This window comes from Saccopteryx leptura, chromosome 3 (genome assembly GCF_036850995.1).
Source record: "Saccopteryx leptura isolate mSacLep1 chromosome 3, mSacLep1_pri_phased_curated, whole genome shotgun sequence".
Taxonomy (NCBI): domain Eukaryota; kingdom Metazoa; phylum Chordata; class Mammalia; order Chiroptera; family Emballonuridae; genus Saccopteryx; species Saccopteryx leptura.
The window spans coordinates 76,969,933-76,986,592 of NC_089505.1; the positions used below are offsets into that span (position 1 = coordinate 76,969,933).

The following is a 16,660-nucleotide window of genomic DNA, read 5'->3' on the forward strand; positions in this document are numbered from 1 at the left end:
CACAAATAAGAGTCCCGCCCAGGCCAGATAGCTCAGTTGGCTGGAGCATCATCCTGAGGCACAGAGGTTGCAGCCTCAATTCCCAGCGAGTGCACATACAAGAACAGATAGACGTTCCTGTCTCTCTTCACCTTTTCATCTTCCTCAGTTTTGATAAAATCAATGCCATGAGTATTTTTTATTTATTGTGAAAGGCAGGGTGAGAGAGACAAAACATTGTTTTGCCTTTGTATGAACCTTGACCAGGGAATCAAACAGTAATCCATGTGCCAGGACAATTCAACAACAGACCTACCTATCCAGGCAGGACACAATTCCTTTTTTATTTTCACAAATAGAGACAGGCAGGGAGAGAGAGAGGAACAAGGAGAGCATGCATTTGTTGCTCCACCCTTTGTCCATTCATTGGCTGCTTGTCCTGTGTTCCCTTACAGTGATTAAATCCAAGTGTTTTTGATTCAGGACAATGCTCTAACCAACTGAGGGGTTAAAAGGCAGAGTGGAATAAACACTTAAACCATTAATAATAATAAATGTCCCACCCTGGTCAATACCCTACATTTGTTTCACCGTCATCCCAGTATACAAAGATTGCACATTCAATCCCTGGTCAGGGGAAATGCAGGAAAACATGAATGTTTCAGAATATCATTGTCTCCCTCTCTTACTCTTCATACTTTTCTCAAAATACAGTGGTACCTTGACACACAAACACTTTAAATCATGAGCAATTTGAGAGATGAACAGTCACTCGTGGGATTTTTTACTTTCAGTCATGAGCAGATATTTAAATCACAAGCTTCCGCCACCCTTCACTAAATGGCCTACCAAACATTCTGAAAGGGAGGAAGAAACAAACTTCCATGGAAAAGTTTTTTTTTTTGAAATGACCTCTAAGTGAAAACAAGGAATGTGTGGCTAAAAAGCCAAAAATTATTGAAGAAAATGACAATTAAGCAAAGTAAAAAAAGTGGCAGTTAAGTTTAGTAATAAGGTAATATAGTATACATAGTGTTTAAGTTAAATTTGCAATTAAATGTAGCATTAAGTGTGTAGAGAGTAAGTTATCTTAAGCAATAGCACAGAAAGTGAAAACCTCCTCCGCCAGGCTCCTCCCCCTCCGCCAGTATCTTTGCCTGAATTTGAAAGTAAATACACTTCATAAACCAGTTTATTTCTTTATATTCTCTCTTAACATCTATATTTATATATAGGTATTTGTTATTTACAAAGTACATTTTATTATTTAAAAGCATATACATAAAACAAAAAATTGGTGTGGTTTTTGGGGACCGGAACAAATTAATTGCATTCCCATTCATTTAAATGTGGAAATTCAATTTGACACACAAGGATACTGAGTCACAAGCTCGGGGATGAAACAAACTCGTGTGTCAAAGTACACAAGTACAAAGTATATAAATACCAAATAAAAATAACAATTGTGGCAGGTTAGTTCTGGCCATATTAATATATTTTCTTCTCACCACTTTTCCTAAATTTCTGAGGCTTTCATTAAGTTTACATTATCAAAACCACACCTTCCATATCTTACCAGTATTGTTTTAGAGAAGCAATCTTTGATTCCTGGCTTTTGTAACAAGGTCTGGTTGTCTTCAGATGGCACAGCTAAAAGATACAAAACATGAGTATGACACACGGTAAATGGATATACCAGCAAGTAATGACAAACTTACATTTTATGTACAACAAAGCAGGTTAAGAGTTTACGGCAAAACCAAGAAAGGTAACAATGAAAAAGTCACATCAGAGAGAAATAAAAACTTACATCTATTACTAATAATATCTGCTGAAATACCCAAGTACACAAGGGAGATATGGTAAGAACATTCCCAATTACCAGTTCCTTCTTAAGAAACACAGGAATGACAGTGCTGTATGCTCAGTGAACTGATTGCTTGCTGCTTGCTGAAAGACTGTTTCTGTTTTGCATGACAGAGTGCCAAGAGAATGGCAGTACATGGTGAATGCACTGTAAAGACCTTTTTTTAAAAAGTGAGTACTTGTTCAAGCACACAGAGACTGCAGTTTTGAAGACAGGTATCAAAAAGAGAAACAGCATGACCAGTGGTGGTGCAGTGGATAGTGTCAGCCTGGGATGCTGAGGTCCCAGGTCTCAATCTCTGAGCTCTTTGGCCTGAGCCTGACCTCATTTGCCTTGAGCGCAGGCTCAAAAGTTTAAGAGCAAGGACACCAGACCTGACCAGGTGGTGGCACAGTAAATTGAGTGTCAGCTGAGATGCTTAGGAACCAGGTCCAAAATCCCAAGGTCACTGGCTAAAGTGTGGGAACACCAGTTTAACAGTGGGGTCACTGGCTTAGGAGTATCCATGCCCAGTAGGTCCCTGACATAGACATGACCCCATGGTCACTAGCTTGAAGCTCAAGTTCACTGGGTTCAGCAAGGGGTCATTGGCTCAGGTGGAGCTCCCCATCAAGGCACATATAAGAAAGCAATCAATGAACAACAAACATGCCCCAACTATGTGGTGATGCTTTTCTTCTCAGTCTGTTTCTGCCTATCCCTCTCTCTCTCTCTCTCTCACTAAAATAAATAAATAAATAAATAAATAAATAAATAAATAAATAAATATAAAGACAGAAAAAGAAAATATAATATCAAGGTCGCCAGCATCATCATGGGATTGTCATGATTCCATGGTTACTGGCTTAATCCCAAGGTCATTGGCTTCAGCAAGGTGTCACTGCCTCAGCTGAAGACACCCAGTCAAGGTACATATAAGAAGTAGTCACTGAACAACTAACTAAAGTGACTGAACTATGAGTTGATGCTTTTCATCTCTTTCTGTTGGTCTCTCAGTAAAAAAACAAAAACAAAAAAGGGGTGAAGGTCAGCTTAAAATGAAGAAAAAAGGATCAAGGTCATTGTAAAATAAAGAAACAATATCAAGAATGTGAATATAGGCCCTGGCCATTTGGCTCAGCAGTACAGCATTGACCTGGAGTGTAGAAGTACCAGGCTCGATTCCTGGCCAGGGCACACAAGAGAACCACCCATCTGCTTCTTCACCCTTTCCTTTCTCCTTCCTCTTTATCTTTCTCTTCTGCTCTTGCAGCCCAGGCTCCATTGGAGCAAAGTTGGCCCAGGTGCTGAAGATGGCTCCATGGCCTCCGCCTCAGATGCTAGAATGACCCCGGCCACAACGGAGCAAAGCTCGTGATGAGCTGAACATCACCCCCTGGTGGGTATGCTGGCTGGATCCTGGTCAGGTGCATGCCAGAGTCTGTTTGACTGCCTCTTTACTTCTAACTTCAGAAGAATACAAAAGAAAATAAAAATAAAAATGAATGTGTATATAAATGTTAAGAAATAAATAGATGATAAAAGAATGAAACCATAGCATTTGCGGAAGCATGGACATACATAAAAGGTATTTTGCTAAGTGAAATAAGACTGGCAGAAAAACGTATGTACCATATGATGTCAATTATATTTGGAATCTAAAGAACAATATAACTGAATAAACAACCAGAAAGAGACTCACAGTAACAGTGAACAGTGTGATGGCTGCCAGAGGCAAGGGGAGTTGGAAGACTGGGACAAAAATTTGAAACACTTGAAAAGAACTCATTAGTAGTTACAGAATGGACATGGGATGTAAATTTCAGCACAGGAAATATAGTACATAATACTGTACTAACTATGCTTAATCCCAGAAATACCATGTGAAATACTTTCAGATTTTATAAAGTATATTAAGGTCTAACTTAATCACTAACCTGTACATCTAAAATTAGTTCAAAATAATACTGAATGAAAAAGAAAATACAAACAAAAAACAAAATTAATCTGCAGGATTTTGAAAATTTCAGTGATCAAAAATCCTTCTATATTAACTATAATTTATAACTGAGTATACCCTCAAACAGCAAAAAGTTTGCATCATGACATTATACAGCAGAGAAATTTCTTAGACAATGCATTCAAATCATTAAAAAGTAACTGTCAATGCCTGACATGTGGTGGCGCAGTGGATAAAACATCAACCTGGAACACTGAGGTCGCCGGTTCAAAACCCTGCACTTTTCTGGTCAAGGCACATATGGGAGTTAAAGCTTCCTGCTCCTCCCCCCTTTCTCTCTCTCTCTCTCTCTCTCTCTCTGTCTCTCTCTCCTCTCAAATGTGAATAAATTTAAAAATATGTAAAAAATAAAAAAAAACTTTTAAAAAACTGTCACGTATAATTGTAATAAACATATTTAAATGACATGTGAAACTTTTTCTGGTTTACTGTATTTCAGCTACTCTTAAAAAAATATGTAGACTGTAATTCACCTCAAAAAATAACCTTCATTTCTAAATGAAAAAAGCATTACAAAGTTGTGAAATATGGACAGACTAATCTAATCTTTAAACATCTCAGATAATGCACACCATAAGAAAGAAACATGCTGAGAAAGTAAATGAAAAACCACATTACTGCTTTTTCCTGAAATAAACTTGAATTAAGGAAAAAAGCCACTTCCTAAATATGATGTGCCCAAAAATGCTGTATCCCACTTTTTACCAAAGGGGAACAATTCTGCATGTTATACCAGCACTTGTGAATCCAAAAGCACAAATATGAGAAAAATCTCACCACAAAGTGAAAACAGAAAAAGTCCCAATCACGGGCAGCTCTCACCTGCACAAGAAAGAATTATAGAATGACAGAGATGATGAAAGCAGATAACGTGAACACCTTCCTACCTGCTGGGCAACACTCTAAAGTCACCTATGGCAGTAAATATTGAAAGAATCTATGAGATACATAGAGACATGAAATTACTCTAACGTGGACAATTAAAAACAGGCTGAGGCCCTGGCTGGTTGGCTCAGTGGTAGAGCGTCGGCCTGGCGTGCAGAAGTCCCGGGTTCGATTCCCGGCCACGGCACACAGGAGAAGCGCCCATCTGCTTCTCCACCCCTCCCCCTCTCCTTCCTCTCTGTCTCTCTCTTCCCCTCCCGCAGCCAAGGCTCCATTGAAGCAAAGATGGCCCGGGCGCTGGGGATGGCTCCTTGGCCTCTGCCCCAGGCCCTAGAGTGGCTCTGGTTGCAGCAGAGCTACGCCCCAGAGGGGCAGAGCATCGCCCCCTGGTGGGCAGAGCATCGCCCCTGGTGGGTGTGCCGGGTGGATCCCTGTCGGGCGCATGCAGGAGCCTATCTGACTGTCTCTCCCGGTTTCCAGCTTCAGAAAAATTAAAAAAAAAAAAATGCTGAAAACCTGACCAGGCAGTGGTGCAGTGGATAGAGCATTGAATTGGGATGTGGAAGACCTAGGTTCGAGACCTCAAAATCTCCAGCTTGAGCGCAGGCTCATCTGGTTTGAGCAAAAGCTCACCAGCTTGGACCCAAGGTCGCTGTCTCGAGCAAGGGGTCACTCGGTCTGCTGAAGGCCCGTGGTCAGGGCACATATGAGAAAGCAATCAATGAACAACTAAGGTGTTGCAACACGCAATGAAAAACTAATGATTGATGCTTTTCATCTTTCCATTTTTGTCTGTCTGTCCCTGTCTATTTCTCTCTCTGACTCTCTCTCTCTCTCTCTCTCTGTCTCTGTAAAAAAAAACCACAAAAAAAAAACCAGACTGAAAATATTTTTTTCTTCTTTTTCAAGTTAAAGGAGGAAAGACAGACTCGTGCATGCACCTGGATGTGATGCACAAGAAGAACCCCATCTGGGGCTGTTGTTTTATCCATCCAGGGCCATAATCACAACTGAGCTATTTTTAATGCTGGAGGTAGAGACCCTACAGAGCTGTCCTCAGCACCCAGCCATAATACACTGGAACCAAATGAGATATGACTTCAGGAGGGAAAGAGAGACAAAGAGTGAAAGAGAGAGGAAAAGAGAGAAAACAGAAGAGTGAAGAAGCAGATGGTCACTTCTCCTGTACGCCCTGAGTGGAATCGATCCCAGGACATCTATATGCCAAGCTGACACTCTCCCACTGAGACAAAGTGTTAGGGCCCAGACCAGAATTCTGTAACAATAATTTATACTAAGCAAAAGAACACTTCGAATTAAAACAGAATTAGATTTTACACTTTGGGGAGATGCTTTGTGCTGTGATGAATTCATTGAGTCTTCACTCTGTACAATCTTCTGGAAAACGTCCATAGGATTAGAAATGATATATCTGGGATGACCAGGCAGTTGTGTAGTGAAGAAACGTCAAATGGGGACAGAGAGGACCCGTGTTCAAAACCCCTAAGGTTGAGCATGGGCTCACAAACTTCAGTAGAGGACTGCTGGCTTGAGCATAAGATCATAGACATGACCCCATGGTCTCTGGTTTGAGCCAGGGATTACTCCCTCTGCCATAGCTCTCCATAAAGGCACATAAAAGAAAGCAATCAATGAACAAGTGAGGCACCACAACAAAGAATTGATGCTTCTTATCTCTCTTTCTGTCTGTCTGTCCCTCTCTATGTTTCTGTCACAAAAAAAACTTTAAAAAACCCCAAAACATTCCAAATGAGGAAAAACAGCTTATCATGTAATTCCTCATGTACATGCACATGTTTTCTGTGGTCCCAAAGCTATGGAAGAGGAGTCATCATGGCAGCTCAGTCCAAGTGGAAGAATTAGACCTCATTCATAATGTGATGATGGAGGTCACTAGAGCAAAAGAGGAGTCGTGAGAGGATGCCAGAACATGGGATATGTGGGAAATAAGCTGTTCCTCTCTGACAGCAACCAGAATAAACCTGGACTTCTCAAACCCCTTTCCACTGCAGCAGCTTCCCAACCACACTTTAAAGTCTCGCTTCCTCCATGACCTTTAGGTCTCTTCCCTGCCTCATCTGCTTACTCATCCAACCTACCTGGGTGGAAGGATACTGTCATTTTCCTTCACAGCTGAAATTTTAAATTCATTTTGTGACTAGGCGAGAAGACATGATACAATATTACAATGTTCTAGAAAATAAATTTTCAAACTAGTGTTTTCTGAAATTTAATCATTCCAGATACATGTAAGTTTTCATCCACTGAGTTCTAATCAATGCACATCATGAAACCTTTGTTTCTACACCACAGCAGAACTCTAAAATTTACCGTGCAAGGCAGAAGCTCCCACCTAATGTTCCCCGTAATGAAGAAAAAAAAGCTGTAGGGAGAGAATAAACTCAGGAAGGAAGTCATCCTCACCCAGGGAGACCAGGTTCCTGTAGTTCTCCAACATCACATCCATGTACAGTTTCCACTGAGCTGGGACCAGACATTCTCACTCCTCCTGAGAGAAATCTACAGCCACATCCCTGAAGGTCAATGGTTTCTGGAAGACAGGGTAACAGAAGTCTGCAGTCTGAGTTCATAACACCATCCCACATGAAAACAGGGTTAGAAGTAGTTTTGTCCTAAGAGAAAATGACCAAGAAAGATCATTTTCACCCAGCAATATATATATATTTTTGAGTGTATGTGAGAGAGTAGAAGGGTCACACAAACTGGATTGATAGATATGAGAAGCATTAACTCAAGCTGTGAGACTTTTTGTTGTTTGTTAACTACTTTCTGATTCGTGTCTTGACCAGGTGGCTGTAGCAGAGCCAGTGACCTGTTGGTGAAGCCTGCAATATTTGGACTCATGCCAGCAAACATGGGGTAATGTCTATAAACCCACACTCAAACCAGGGACCCCGGGTTGAAGTCAGTGACCTTCGCTTTGAATCTGCATCCTCAGTGTCACAGGTCAGTGCCTTATCTCTGGGTTGGTAGTAATACAGGTATTGATCGACTTACGACCTATGCAACTTATGACCATTCCACTTTATGACTACGATTGCTAGCCATGACTGCTCTGCGTCAGGCAGCGCAAGCATTGCCCAGTGGGCGTACGACAGTGCGGACCAGCTTCCGGGAGCACTACCATCTCTGCGTGCACCATTTCAACTGTTATCCCAGACTCAGTATAGCAATTTGTGTTTTGTGTCTTGGATATTTTTCATCAAACCCCTCCCAAGATGTCTACCAAGAGACTATTGTCTTTGTCTACACCTCAGCCTGCCAAGAAGGAAAGAAAGGCCATCAATCTTGACACAAAAATGAAGGTAATTAAGCAGTACAAAGGAGGAAAGAAAGTGAATGTGATCGCACGTGATATGAAGTTATCACACTCGACTGTGTGGACGATTTAGAAAGATAAAGAAAGAATTCATGAAGCTGTGAAAGGTTCTGCGCCATGCGATCAACAGTTATAACAAAGCAACAAAGTGGGCCCATCCACGAAATGGAGAAATTGCTATTTATTTGGATGAAAGATCAAATTTAAAAACAAACACCATTAAGTCTTTTTACTGTGCAGATGAAGGCGAGAAGTCTATTTCAGACTCTGAAAAAGCGTGCTGGGGAAGATTATAATAAAATATGACTTAAAGATTTTTATAACATCATTTCACAGTACTGTACATATAGCCTACTCAACTTACATCCAAATTGTGTTACTACAGGTCTGTCGGAACCAATCATGGTCGTAAGACGAGCACTAGCTGTACTTTATCTCAAAAAAACTTGTTGTCTTCTGTTTTCTTAAACTTTCACACAGTAATATTCTCTAACTTATTTTCTAACACTGAGTACTGAGGATTACACATGTCCATAAATGCACTACACAGACTTGACTTTCCAAGAAGATGAATTTTAAAATTAAAGTATCACCATGACCTGGTAGGTCAATTGGTTAGAGCATTCTCCTGATATACCCATGTGGCAGGTTCAAATACTGGTCAAAGCACATACAAAAAATCAACCAATTAATAAATAAGCGAAATAGCAAGTTCATGGCTATTCCCTCTCTCTCAAAAATTTATCAAAAGAATTAAGATATCAACACAGGCATGTGGATTTCTCAGTGCTGTATGTGTATCACTCATGATCACTTGTGTTTATTTATCAGGTGGAAAAGTCATGAGTTGGAAGTGTAAGTACTTCTTCATTTCTGACGTGGACAACAGTGAACTGCCGTTTTCTACAAATGCTGATTCTCACTCAGGAGTTCTGGGATGGGGCCTGTGTTTTCACATCTAACAAGCTCCCTTTTTATCAGTGACACCAATGTCTCTGGTCCATGTCCCACACTCCTGCATATCACAGAGAAAGAAAACATGAAAAATAATGCATATATGACTTTGAGCTAAAATTTTAATGAAATTTCTTCTCAAAAAATAGGATGCATAGCAACCAGAAATTTACTATACGTAAACTTAGAACAAGATATTTCTTCCCTTCCTGTGAGATTGCATTGTAAAACAAACATTTAGTGAAGGGTAGATCTTCAGTTTTACTTCAAACGTAATCTATAATTTTTCAAAAAAATGTACAAACACTGGCCAATACTCATAAGAAACCTCATAAACATCTATAAAAGTTTCTATAACTGATAACAAAAACTTCTTAAGCACAAAGAAAAAATAGCTCAAATAATGTTAACATGTTAGACACACAGACATAATAGGAGAACTGGGCACAATTTGAAAGTGATAGAGCCTGACCCGTGGTGGTGCAGAGAAACAAGCGTCAACCTGAAACACTAAAGTTGCCAGTTCAAAACCTTGGGTCTCTCTAATCAAGGCACATATTGGAGGTTATGCTTTGTGCTCCTACTCCCTTCTCTCTCCCTACTTATTCTGTCTTGCTCTTACTCTCCTTTTTATTTTTATTTTTTTAATTTTTTTTTTTTTTAATTTTTCTGAAGCTGGAAACAGGGAGAGACAGTCAGACAGACTCCCGCATGCGCCTGACCGGGATCCACCCGGCACGCCCACCAGGGGCGACGCTCTGCCCACCAGGGGGCGATGCTCTGCCCATCCTGGGCGTCGCCATGTTGCGACCAGAGCCACTCTAGCGCCTGGGGCAGAGGCCAAGGAGCCATCCCCAGCGCCCGGGCCATCTTTGCTCCAATGGAGCCTTGGCTGCGGGAGGGGAAGAGAGAGACAGAGAGGAAAGCATGGCGGAGGGGTGGAGAAGCAAATGGGTGCTTCTCCTGTGTGCCCTGGCCGGGAATCGAACCTGGGTCCTCCGCACGCTAGGCCGACGCTCTACGGCTGAGCCAACCGGCCAGGGTCTTACTCTCCTTTTTAAAATTAATAAAAATTTTAAAAATAAACTAAAATAAAATGATAGAAAATAAAATAATATTGTGAGTCTGTAGTTTTATGAATCACTTGTGAATGATACTTATTTTATTTTTGTATTTTTGTTAGAGAGAGAGAGACAGACAGAGAGGAACCCTTAACAGAAGAGAGAAATGAGAAACATCAGTTCTTAGTTGCAACTCCTTAGTTGTACATTGATTGCTTTCCCATATGTGCATTGGTGAGGGTGGGGGGGGGACTACAGCAGAGCGAGTGACCCCCTTGCTTAACCCTTGGGGCAAGCCAGCAACCTTGGGATTCAAGCCAGGAACTTTGAGTTTAAGCAAATGACCATGGGGTCATGTCTATGATCCTACATTCAAGCTGGTGACCTTGGCAGTTTGAACTGGGTCCTCCGTGTCCCAGATGAAAAATTACCACAGAAGTCATACATATACAAAAGTTCATAGTACAATACTATGGAAGAATTTACGCCACCAAATTCAAAAAACTAGATGGAATGAATAAATTTCTACAACTATATAATCTTTCTAGACTGAGTCATAAAAAAGTGTTAAACTAAATAGACCCATAAGCAGAGAGAAAATATAAACAACTATCAAATAAACACCTCCCAAAAGCCTGACCAGGGAGGCACACTGGATAGAGTGTTGGACTGGGATGCAGAGGACTCAGGTTCAAATCCCTGAGGTCACTGGCTTAAATGTGAGCTCATTCAATAAGACCAGGAGCTGATGAGCTTGAGCACGGGATTACTGGCTCATGCTGTTTGCTAGACATGATCCCATGGTCACTGACTTGAGCCCAAAGGTTGCTGTCTTGAGCAAAGGCTCACTTGCTCAGCTCTAGCCTCCTTCATCAATGCACATTTAGAAATCAGTCAATGAACAACTAAGGAGCCACTACAAAAAATTGATGTTTCTTATCTCTCTACCATATTGACTGTCACTATCATTCCCTTTCTCCATCTTCATTTCCCCCCCCCAAATCATCCTCCCTAAAAATAAGAATCCAGGACCAAATGACTACACTAGCAAATTCTACAAAACGTTCAAAGATTTGGTTCTTATTCATCTCAAATTCTTCCAAAAAACAAAAAAAAGCAATACTCTTTAACACATTTTATCTGGTCAACAACATCACGTTACCAAAACCTGGCAAGGATAGTACAAAAATAAACAGAAAACAACAGACCAATATCTCTATACTGATGCAAAAGTCCTAAACAAAATACTAGTAACTGTAATACAACAACACATTAAAAAAATAATACATGATGATCGAGTGGGATTCATTCCAGAAGCACAAAGATGGTTTATTATACATAAGTTGTTTAACATAACACACATCAACAAAATGAAGAAAAATCATATGATCCTGTCAATACATGCAGAAATGCCATTTGGTAAAATACAACCTCCCTTTATGTTTAAAAAACTCAATAAAATTAAAATAGAAGTACTTCAACATAATAGTGGCCATATATGACAATCCCTCAGCTAATATCATACTAAATGGAGAAAAACTGAAAGCTTTTCACCTAAAATCAGCAACAACAAAAGGCCGCCCAGTCTCTGCACTCCTATTCAACATAGTGCTGGAAGTCTTAGCCAGAGCATCAGTGAACGGAAAGAAATAAAAGGCATTTATATGGGAAAGAAGAAGTTACGGTATCATTTTTTCCAGATGATATCATCCTGTATATAGGACACCCATTGCCCTGGCCTATTGACTCAATGTTAGAGTGTTCATCCAGTGTATGGAAGTCCTGGATTTAATTCACTGTCAGGGCACACAGGAGATGCGCCCATTGACTCTCCACCCTATTCCCTCTTACTCACTCCTCTTCGCCTCCTGCAGCCATGGCTCAATTGCAGCAAGTTGTCACTAGGCACTGAGGATGGCTCCATGGTCTCTGCCTCAGGTGCTAAAAAATGGCTCCAGTTGCAATGAAAGAAAAAACCCAGATGGGTTTGCTGGATGTATCTCCATCAGGGTTATGTGGAATCTGTCTCTGCCTCCCTTCCTCTTACTGATAAAGAAGGAAAGAAAGAAATCCTCAAAATTCCACCAAAATAAATTTGAAACTATAAACCAATGCAGTAATATCGTGGGATGCAAAATCAACATACAAAAGTGTATTGTTTTCATATATTCCAAAAATTAAACTCCAGAAAATGAACTAAAAAAAAAAACCTTTACAACTGCAAGATAAAATAAAATAAAATACCTTGGAATAAACTTAATAAATGATGTAAAGTTTCTATATATAGAAAACTACAAATTAGTATAAAATTAAATTGAAAATGACACAATAAAATGAAAAAATATTCCATTTCATGGATTGGAAGGGTCAACATAGTTAAAATGGCCATATTACCCAAAGCAATATACATATTTAATGCAATCCCCATCAACATCCCCAAGACATTTTTTAGAGAAATGAAAAAACAAAACCCCAAATTTGTATGTATCCTTAAAAAAAATAACAAAAGCAATCCAGAAGAAAAAAAATGAAGCCAAAGGTATTACAATACTTGACTTCAAATTATTCTACCAAGCCATGATAATCAAAACAGATAGTATGGGTAGAAAAAAAGACTCACAGACCAAGGGAAAAGAATCGTGAGTCCAGAAATAAAACCACATATATACATATGAACAAATCATCTTCATCAAATGAGCTAAAATCACACAATAAAGAAAAAAGCCTTTTCAATAAATGGCGCTGGGAAAACTGAAATGTCACATGCAATTGAATGGAACATTCTTGAACCCCTGCACATAAAGTAATTCAAAATAGATCAAACACCTAATATAAGAGCTGAAATAGTAAATTACATAGGAGAAAACATAGGTACTAAACTCACAGACCTTGGCCATACAGAGCAGTTTATGAATTTACCATGATGGCAAGAAAAGTAAAGGCAAAAGTAAATGAGTAAAACTACTATCAAACTAAAATACTTCTACACAGCACAACAAACTAACAACAAAACAAATAGGCAGCAAACTAAATGAGAAATGATACTTGAAGACAACTTCTATTAGGGGTTAATATCCAAAATAAAGATCTCACAAAGCTCAGAAACAAAAAAAGCAAACAATCCAATTAAAAAATAGGAAGAGGATCTGAACATACACTCCTCCTAAAAAGACATATAAATGGCCAACAGACATATGAAAAGATGCTCATCTTCACTAGCTATTTGAGAATTGTAAATCAAAACTAAAATGACATATGACCTGACACCTGTTAGATTGGCTACTATCAAAAAGACAAGTAATAATAAAAAGGATCACACATTCACTGCTGATAGGAATGTAAATTGGTAGAGCCATTGTGGAAGTAAGTATGGAGGTACTTCAAAACATTAAGCCTAGAACTACCATCACCCAGCCATCTCTCTACTGGGTATCTACCCAAAACTCAAAAACATTCATATATAAAGACACATGCAGCCGATGACAATCGCTGCATAAGTCACAGTGGCTAATACTTAGATAAAGTATGTGTACAATGGAATACTACTCAGCCATAAGAAATGATAATAACCCAAGCAGGTGGTGGCAGAGTGAATAGAGCATTACAACGAGACACAGAAGACCCAGGTTTGAAAACCTGAGGTCGATGGCTTGAGCACAGGCTCATCTGGTTTGAGCAAGGCTCACCAGCTTGAGTCCATGTTGGGGACTAAAAACCAACAGGGTTTTTGAAGTTTAGATTTTGGGGGAACAGAGGTGTGGGGAACTGGCTGTAAACTGACAGTCTGCCCAAACCCCCACCTCACTTGCCTGATTAGGTTGCAAAGAGGCTGTTAAGCTGTGGTGCTGGATTGTTTATACCAGCGGTCCTCAATCTTTTTTGGGCCACAAACCAGTTTAATGTCAGAAAATATTTTCACAGACCAGCTTTTAGGGTGGGATGGATAAATGTATCATGTGACTGAGACAAGCATCAAGAGTGAGTCTTAGATGGATGTTACAGAGGGAATCTGGTCATTTAAAAAAATAAAATATCGTTCAGACTTAAATATAAATAAAATGGAAATAATGTAAGTTATTTATTCTTTATCTGCAGACCAGTACCAAATGGCCCATGGACCGGTACTGGTCCGCGGCCCAGGGGTTGGGAACCACTGGTTTATACTACCTCCCATGTTCCCCAGAAAGACTGGAGGCAAGTTTCTTCTATCCTCTATTTTGTGTAAACTTAAGATGTTAAGTATGGTAGGGATTTTCTGCACTTGGTAGAAATTCTTGTGTTGCCTTGGAAATGTGATCAGAGATCTCTGATTTCCTAATGGCCTCACTTTGCCCTATAAATAAAGCAAGATGTGGTTTTTGGGCAGTGTGTTTCTGCTATCAGCTTTGAAGAGCCCTCTTGAACCCATTCTTTTAATTCTTTAAGTGTGTTTTCTTAATCTTGTGCTGTTCCCACTCAGGACCTGGAATTACTAGTCACACTGGTTCGCAACAAGTGGTGCCCAAACCAGGGACCTGATAAAGGGAATACTAAACTAAAGGCAGGTGATGGAACTCCCCAAATGTGCACGGTAAGTAAAATTCTTGAGTAGAGTTTTGGGGGAGAGTATAATCAGGAGTAATAAATTATGGAACAGTTAGGGTCAAAAGTGAAGGACCTTTTTCTTTTTGTACAAATGTTTTTAATTTAGGAGAAAATGTTGTTTGACCAGAGTGAAGTAGAAATGGAGGAATGTAAAAATGAGAAGGCCTTGGAGTCTTGAGAATGACTCTAGATAGAATGAGAATTTCATGGCTATAGCCATTTTAATCTTTGCGCCTCCACAGCCCTCTGCTCTTTATGATGCTTATTGGGTTGCTCCCAAGGTCTTTGTCTCAGACCTTTGGAGATTCCTGCTCCAACAAGCTTTAGATCAGGCTCAAGATATAGGGGGTTATATCAGAATATGTGCTGATATTGAGACTTCATACATGAAAGGTCTGGCTATTGCCTCAGTATTTAAGGAAAGGCTTCCAGGATACTTTGATAACAGGCAGAACAAATGAAAGAGGTAAAGTCAAGGAAGTACTTCTGCCCATGGAAATTGTTTCCAATGTGGGGGTTTGGGACATTTTCCTAGAAACTGCCCTGCTCCCTCTCAGATATCAGTCTCGGTCTCTCCCTCAAGGGCAGCCAGCTCTTAAAGCTCTGGACCTCTGTTTATGCTATAGAAGAAGGAAACACTGGGTGAATGAATGTAAGTATAATGCCAAAGGGCAGGTAATTCAGGGAAATGGACAACGAAGCTTTCCCCTCCCCTGTAAGTTTGCCGCTCAGCTAAAACTGAGGTAGAGAAATCTGAGTATAATCAAACTAAACTGCCAGTTGCAGCAGGTATTAGAATCTGAGAATGAATAGAAGACTCAAATGTTAGGAAAGTTGCAGCTTTTTGTTATTGTCTGTTTTTCTTTCATGTTTTAGCTACAATCCTCTGAACTATCACTTTGTATTTTCCTATTCTTTGCCTGGAAATTTGGGTGGGGGACATGAGGTGAGTCAGTCTACAAAGCTTTTTGCTGCCACTGAGATTTTTCTTGAAAAAGTTTTGTTTATCCTCATTCATTTTTTGTTCCTCTCAAAAAAATGCCCTGACTAAAATCAAGCAGGCATCTTTCTAATTTGGTTGCACTCTGAAATCCCAGATTTCTCTGGTTCTTGTTTCTGTTTAGTCTTTGTTTAATGTTGTCTAAAATGTGTCTGTTTTTAAGGCCTGAATTAAGTTCTTGCATATAAAAATCAGAAATGCGGGCTCTAATATTAAAAAAATAAAATGGTATTATCTCTACATTTTTTAAAATGAAAACTTGTAAGGCACGCTCATTTAAATTTAAATAAAATGAAAAATGGATCCTAAAGACTTGCTAATTTGGTTGAGCTAAAGCATCTGCTATTGCTAAGCAACATTGGTTGTTGTTTTTTTTTCTTTTTTCTCTTAACTCACTCGTGAAGCAGTCACAGAACTGCTGCAAGCTGCAAGCTGCAAGGCTTGAGGCACAGTAAATTTCCATAACAAAGGTGTAATTTTTTTTTACAATGGGAAGATAAAAAAAAGTGATATTGAATTTTTCTAGCCTTAATGTGCTCTCTATTAGATTACCTGTTAATTAGTAGGGCAAAATGTTTTGAAAAATATAGGAGTGTTACTTAGAAAAGCATTTACTATTTTTTATTAAACTTTTAGAATTAACATAAGAACAAGTATTTCTTACAATCTTAAAGGTCAAGGCATTATAAAGTGTGCCTAGCAAATAATTAAAGGTCAATTATAAAAAATAAAAAAGGGAGAGTCATATCCTGGAACTCCTGCAAATCTTCTTTATGATACTTTTTACTTAAAAATTTTTTTGAATGCTTATGTACAGGGCCATTCAGCAGCCGAGAGACTCTGGAATCCTACAAGGAAAGCCTTCCCTGAAGTGCGATGGAGGGACCTGCTCACAGGAAACTGACAAGGGCCAGACCTTGTTCTCTTATGGGGCCAAGGATATGTGTGTGTTTTTCCTAGGTCTCCTGAG

At 39.5% G+C, this 16,660-nt stretch overlaps 1 protein-coding gene across 1 annotated transcript in view; it reads right to left on the reverse strand.

The window, feature by feature from the left end:
• LOC136399324 (zinc finger protein 420-like) overlaps positions 1-16,660 on the reverse strand; it is a 288,584-nt gene that overhangs the window by 121,480 nt on the left and 150,444 nt on the right. Inside the window, exon 4 of the mRNA XM_066374370.1 lies at positions 1,556-1,629. Within this exon, the coding sequence (XP_066230467.1) occupies positions 1,556-1,629 (74 nt within the window). The remainder of the gene's footprint in view (positions 1-1,555; positions 1,630-16,660) is intronic.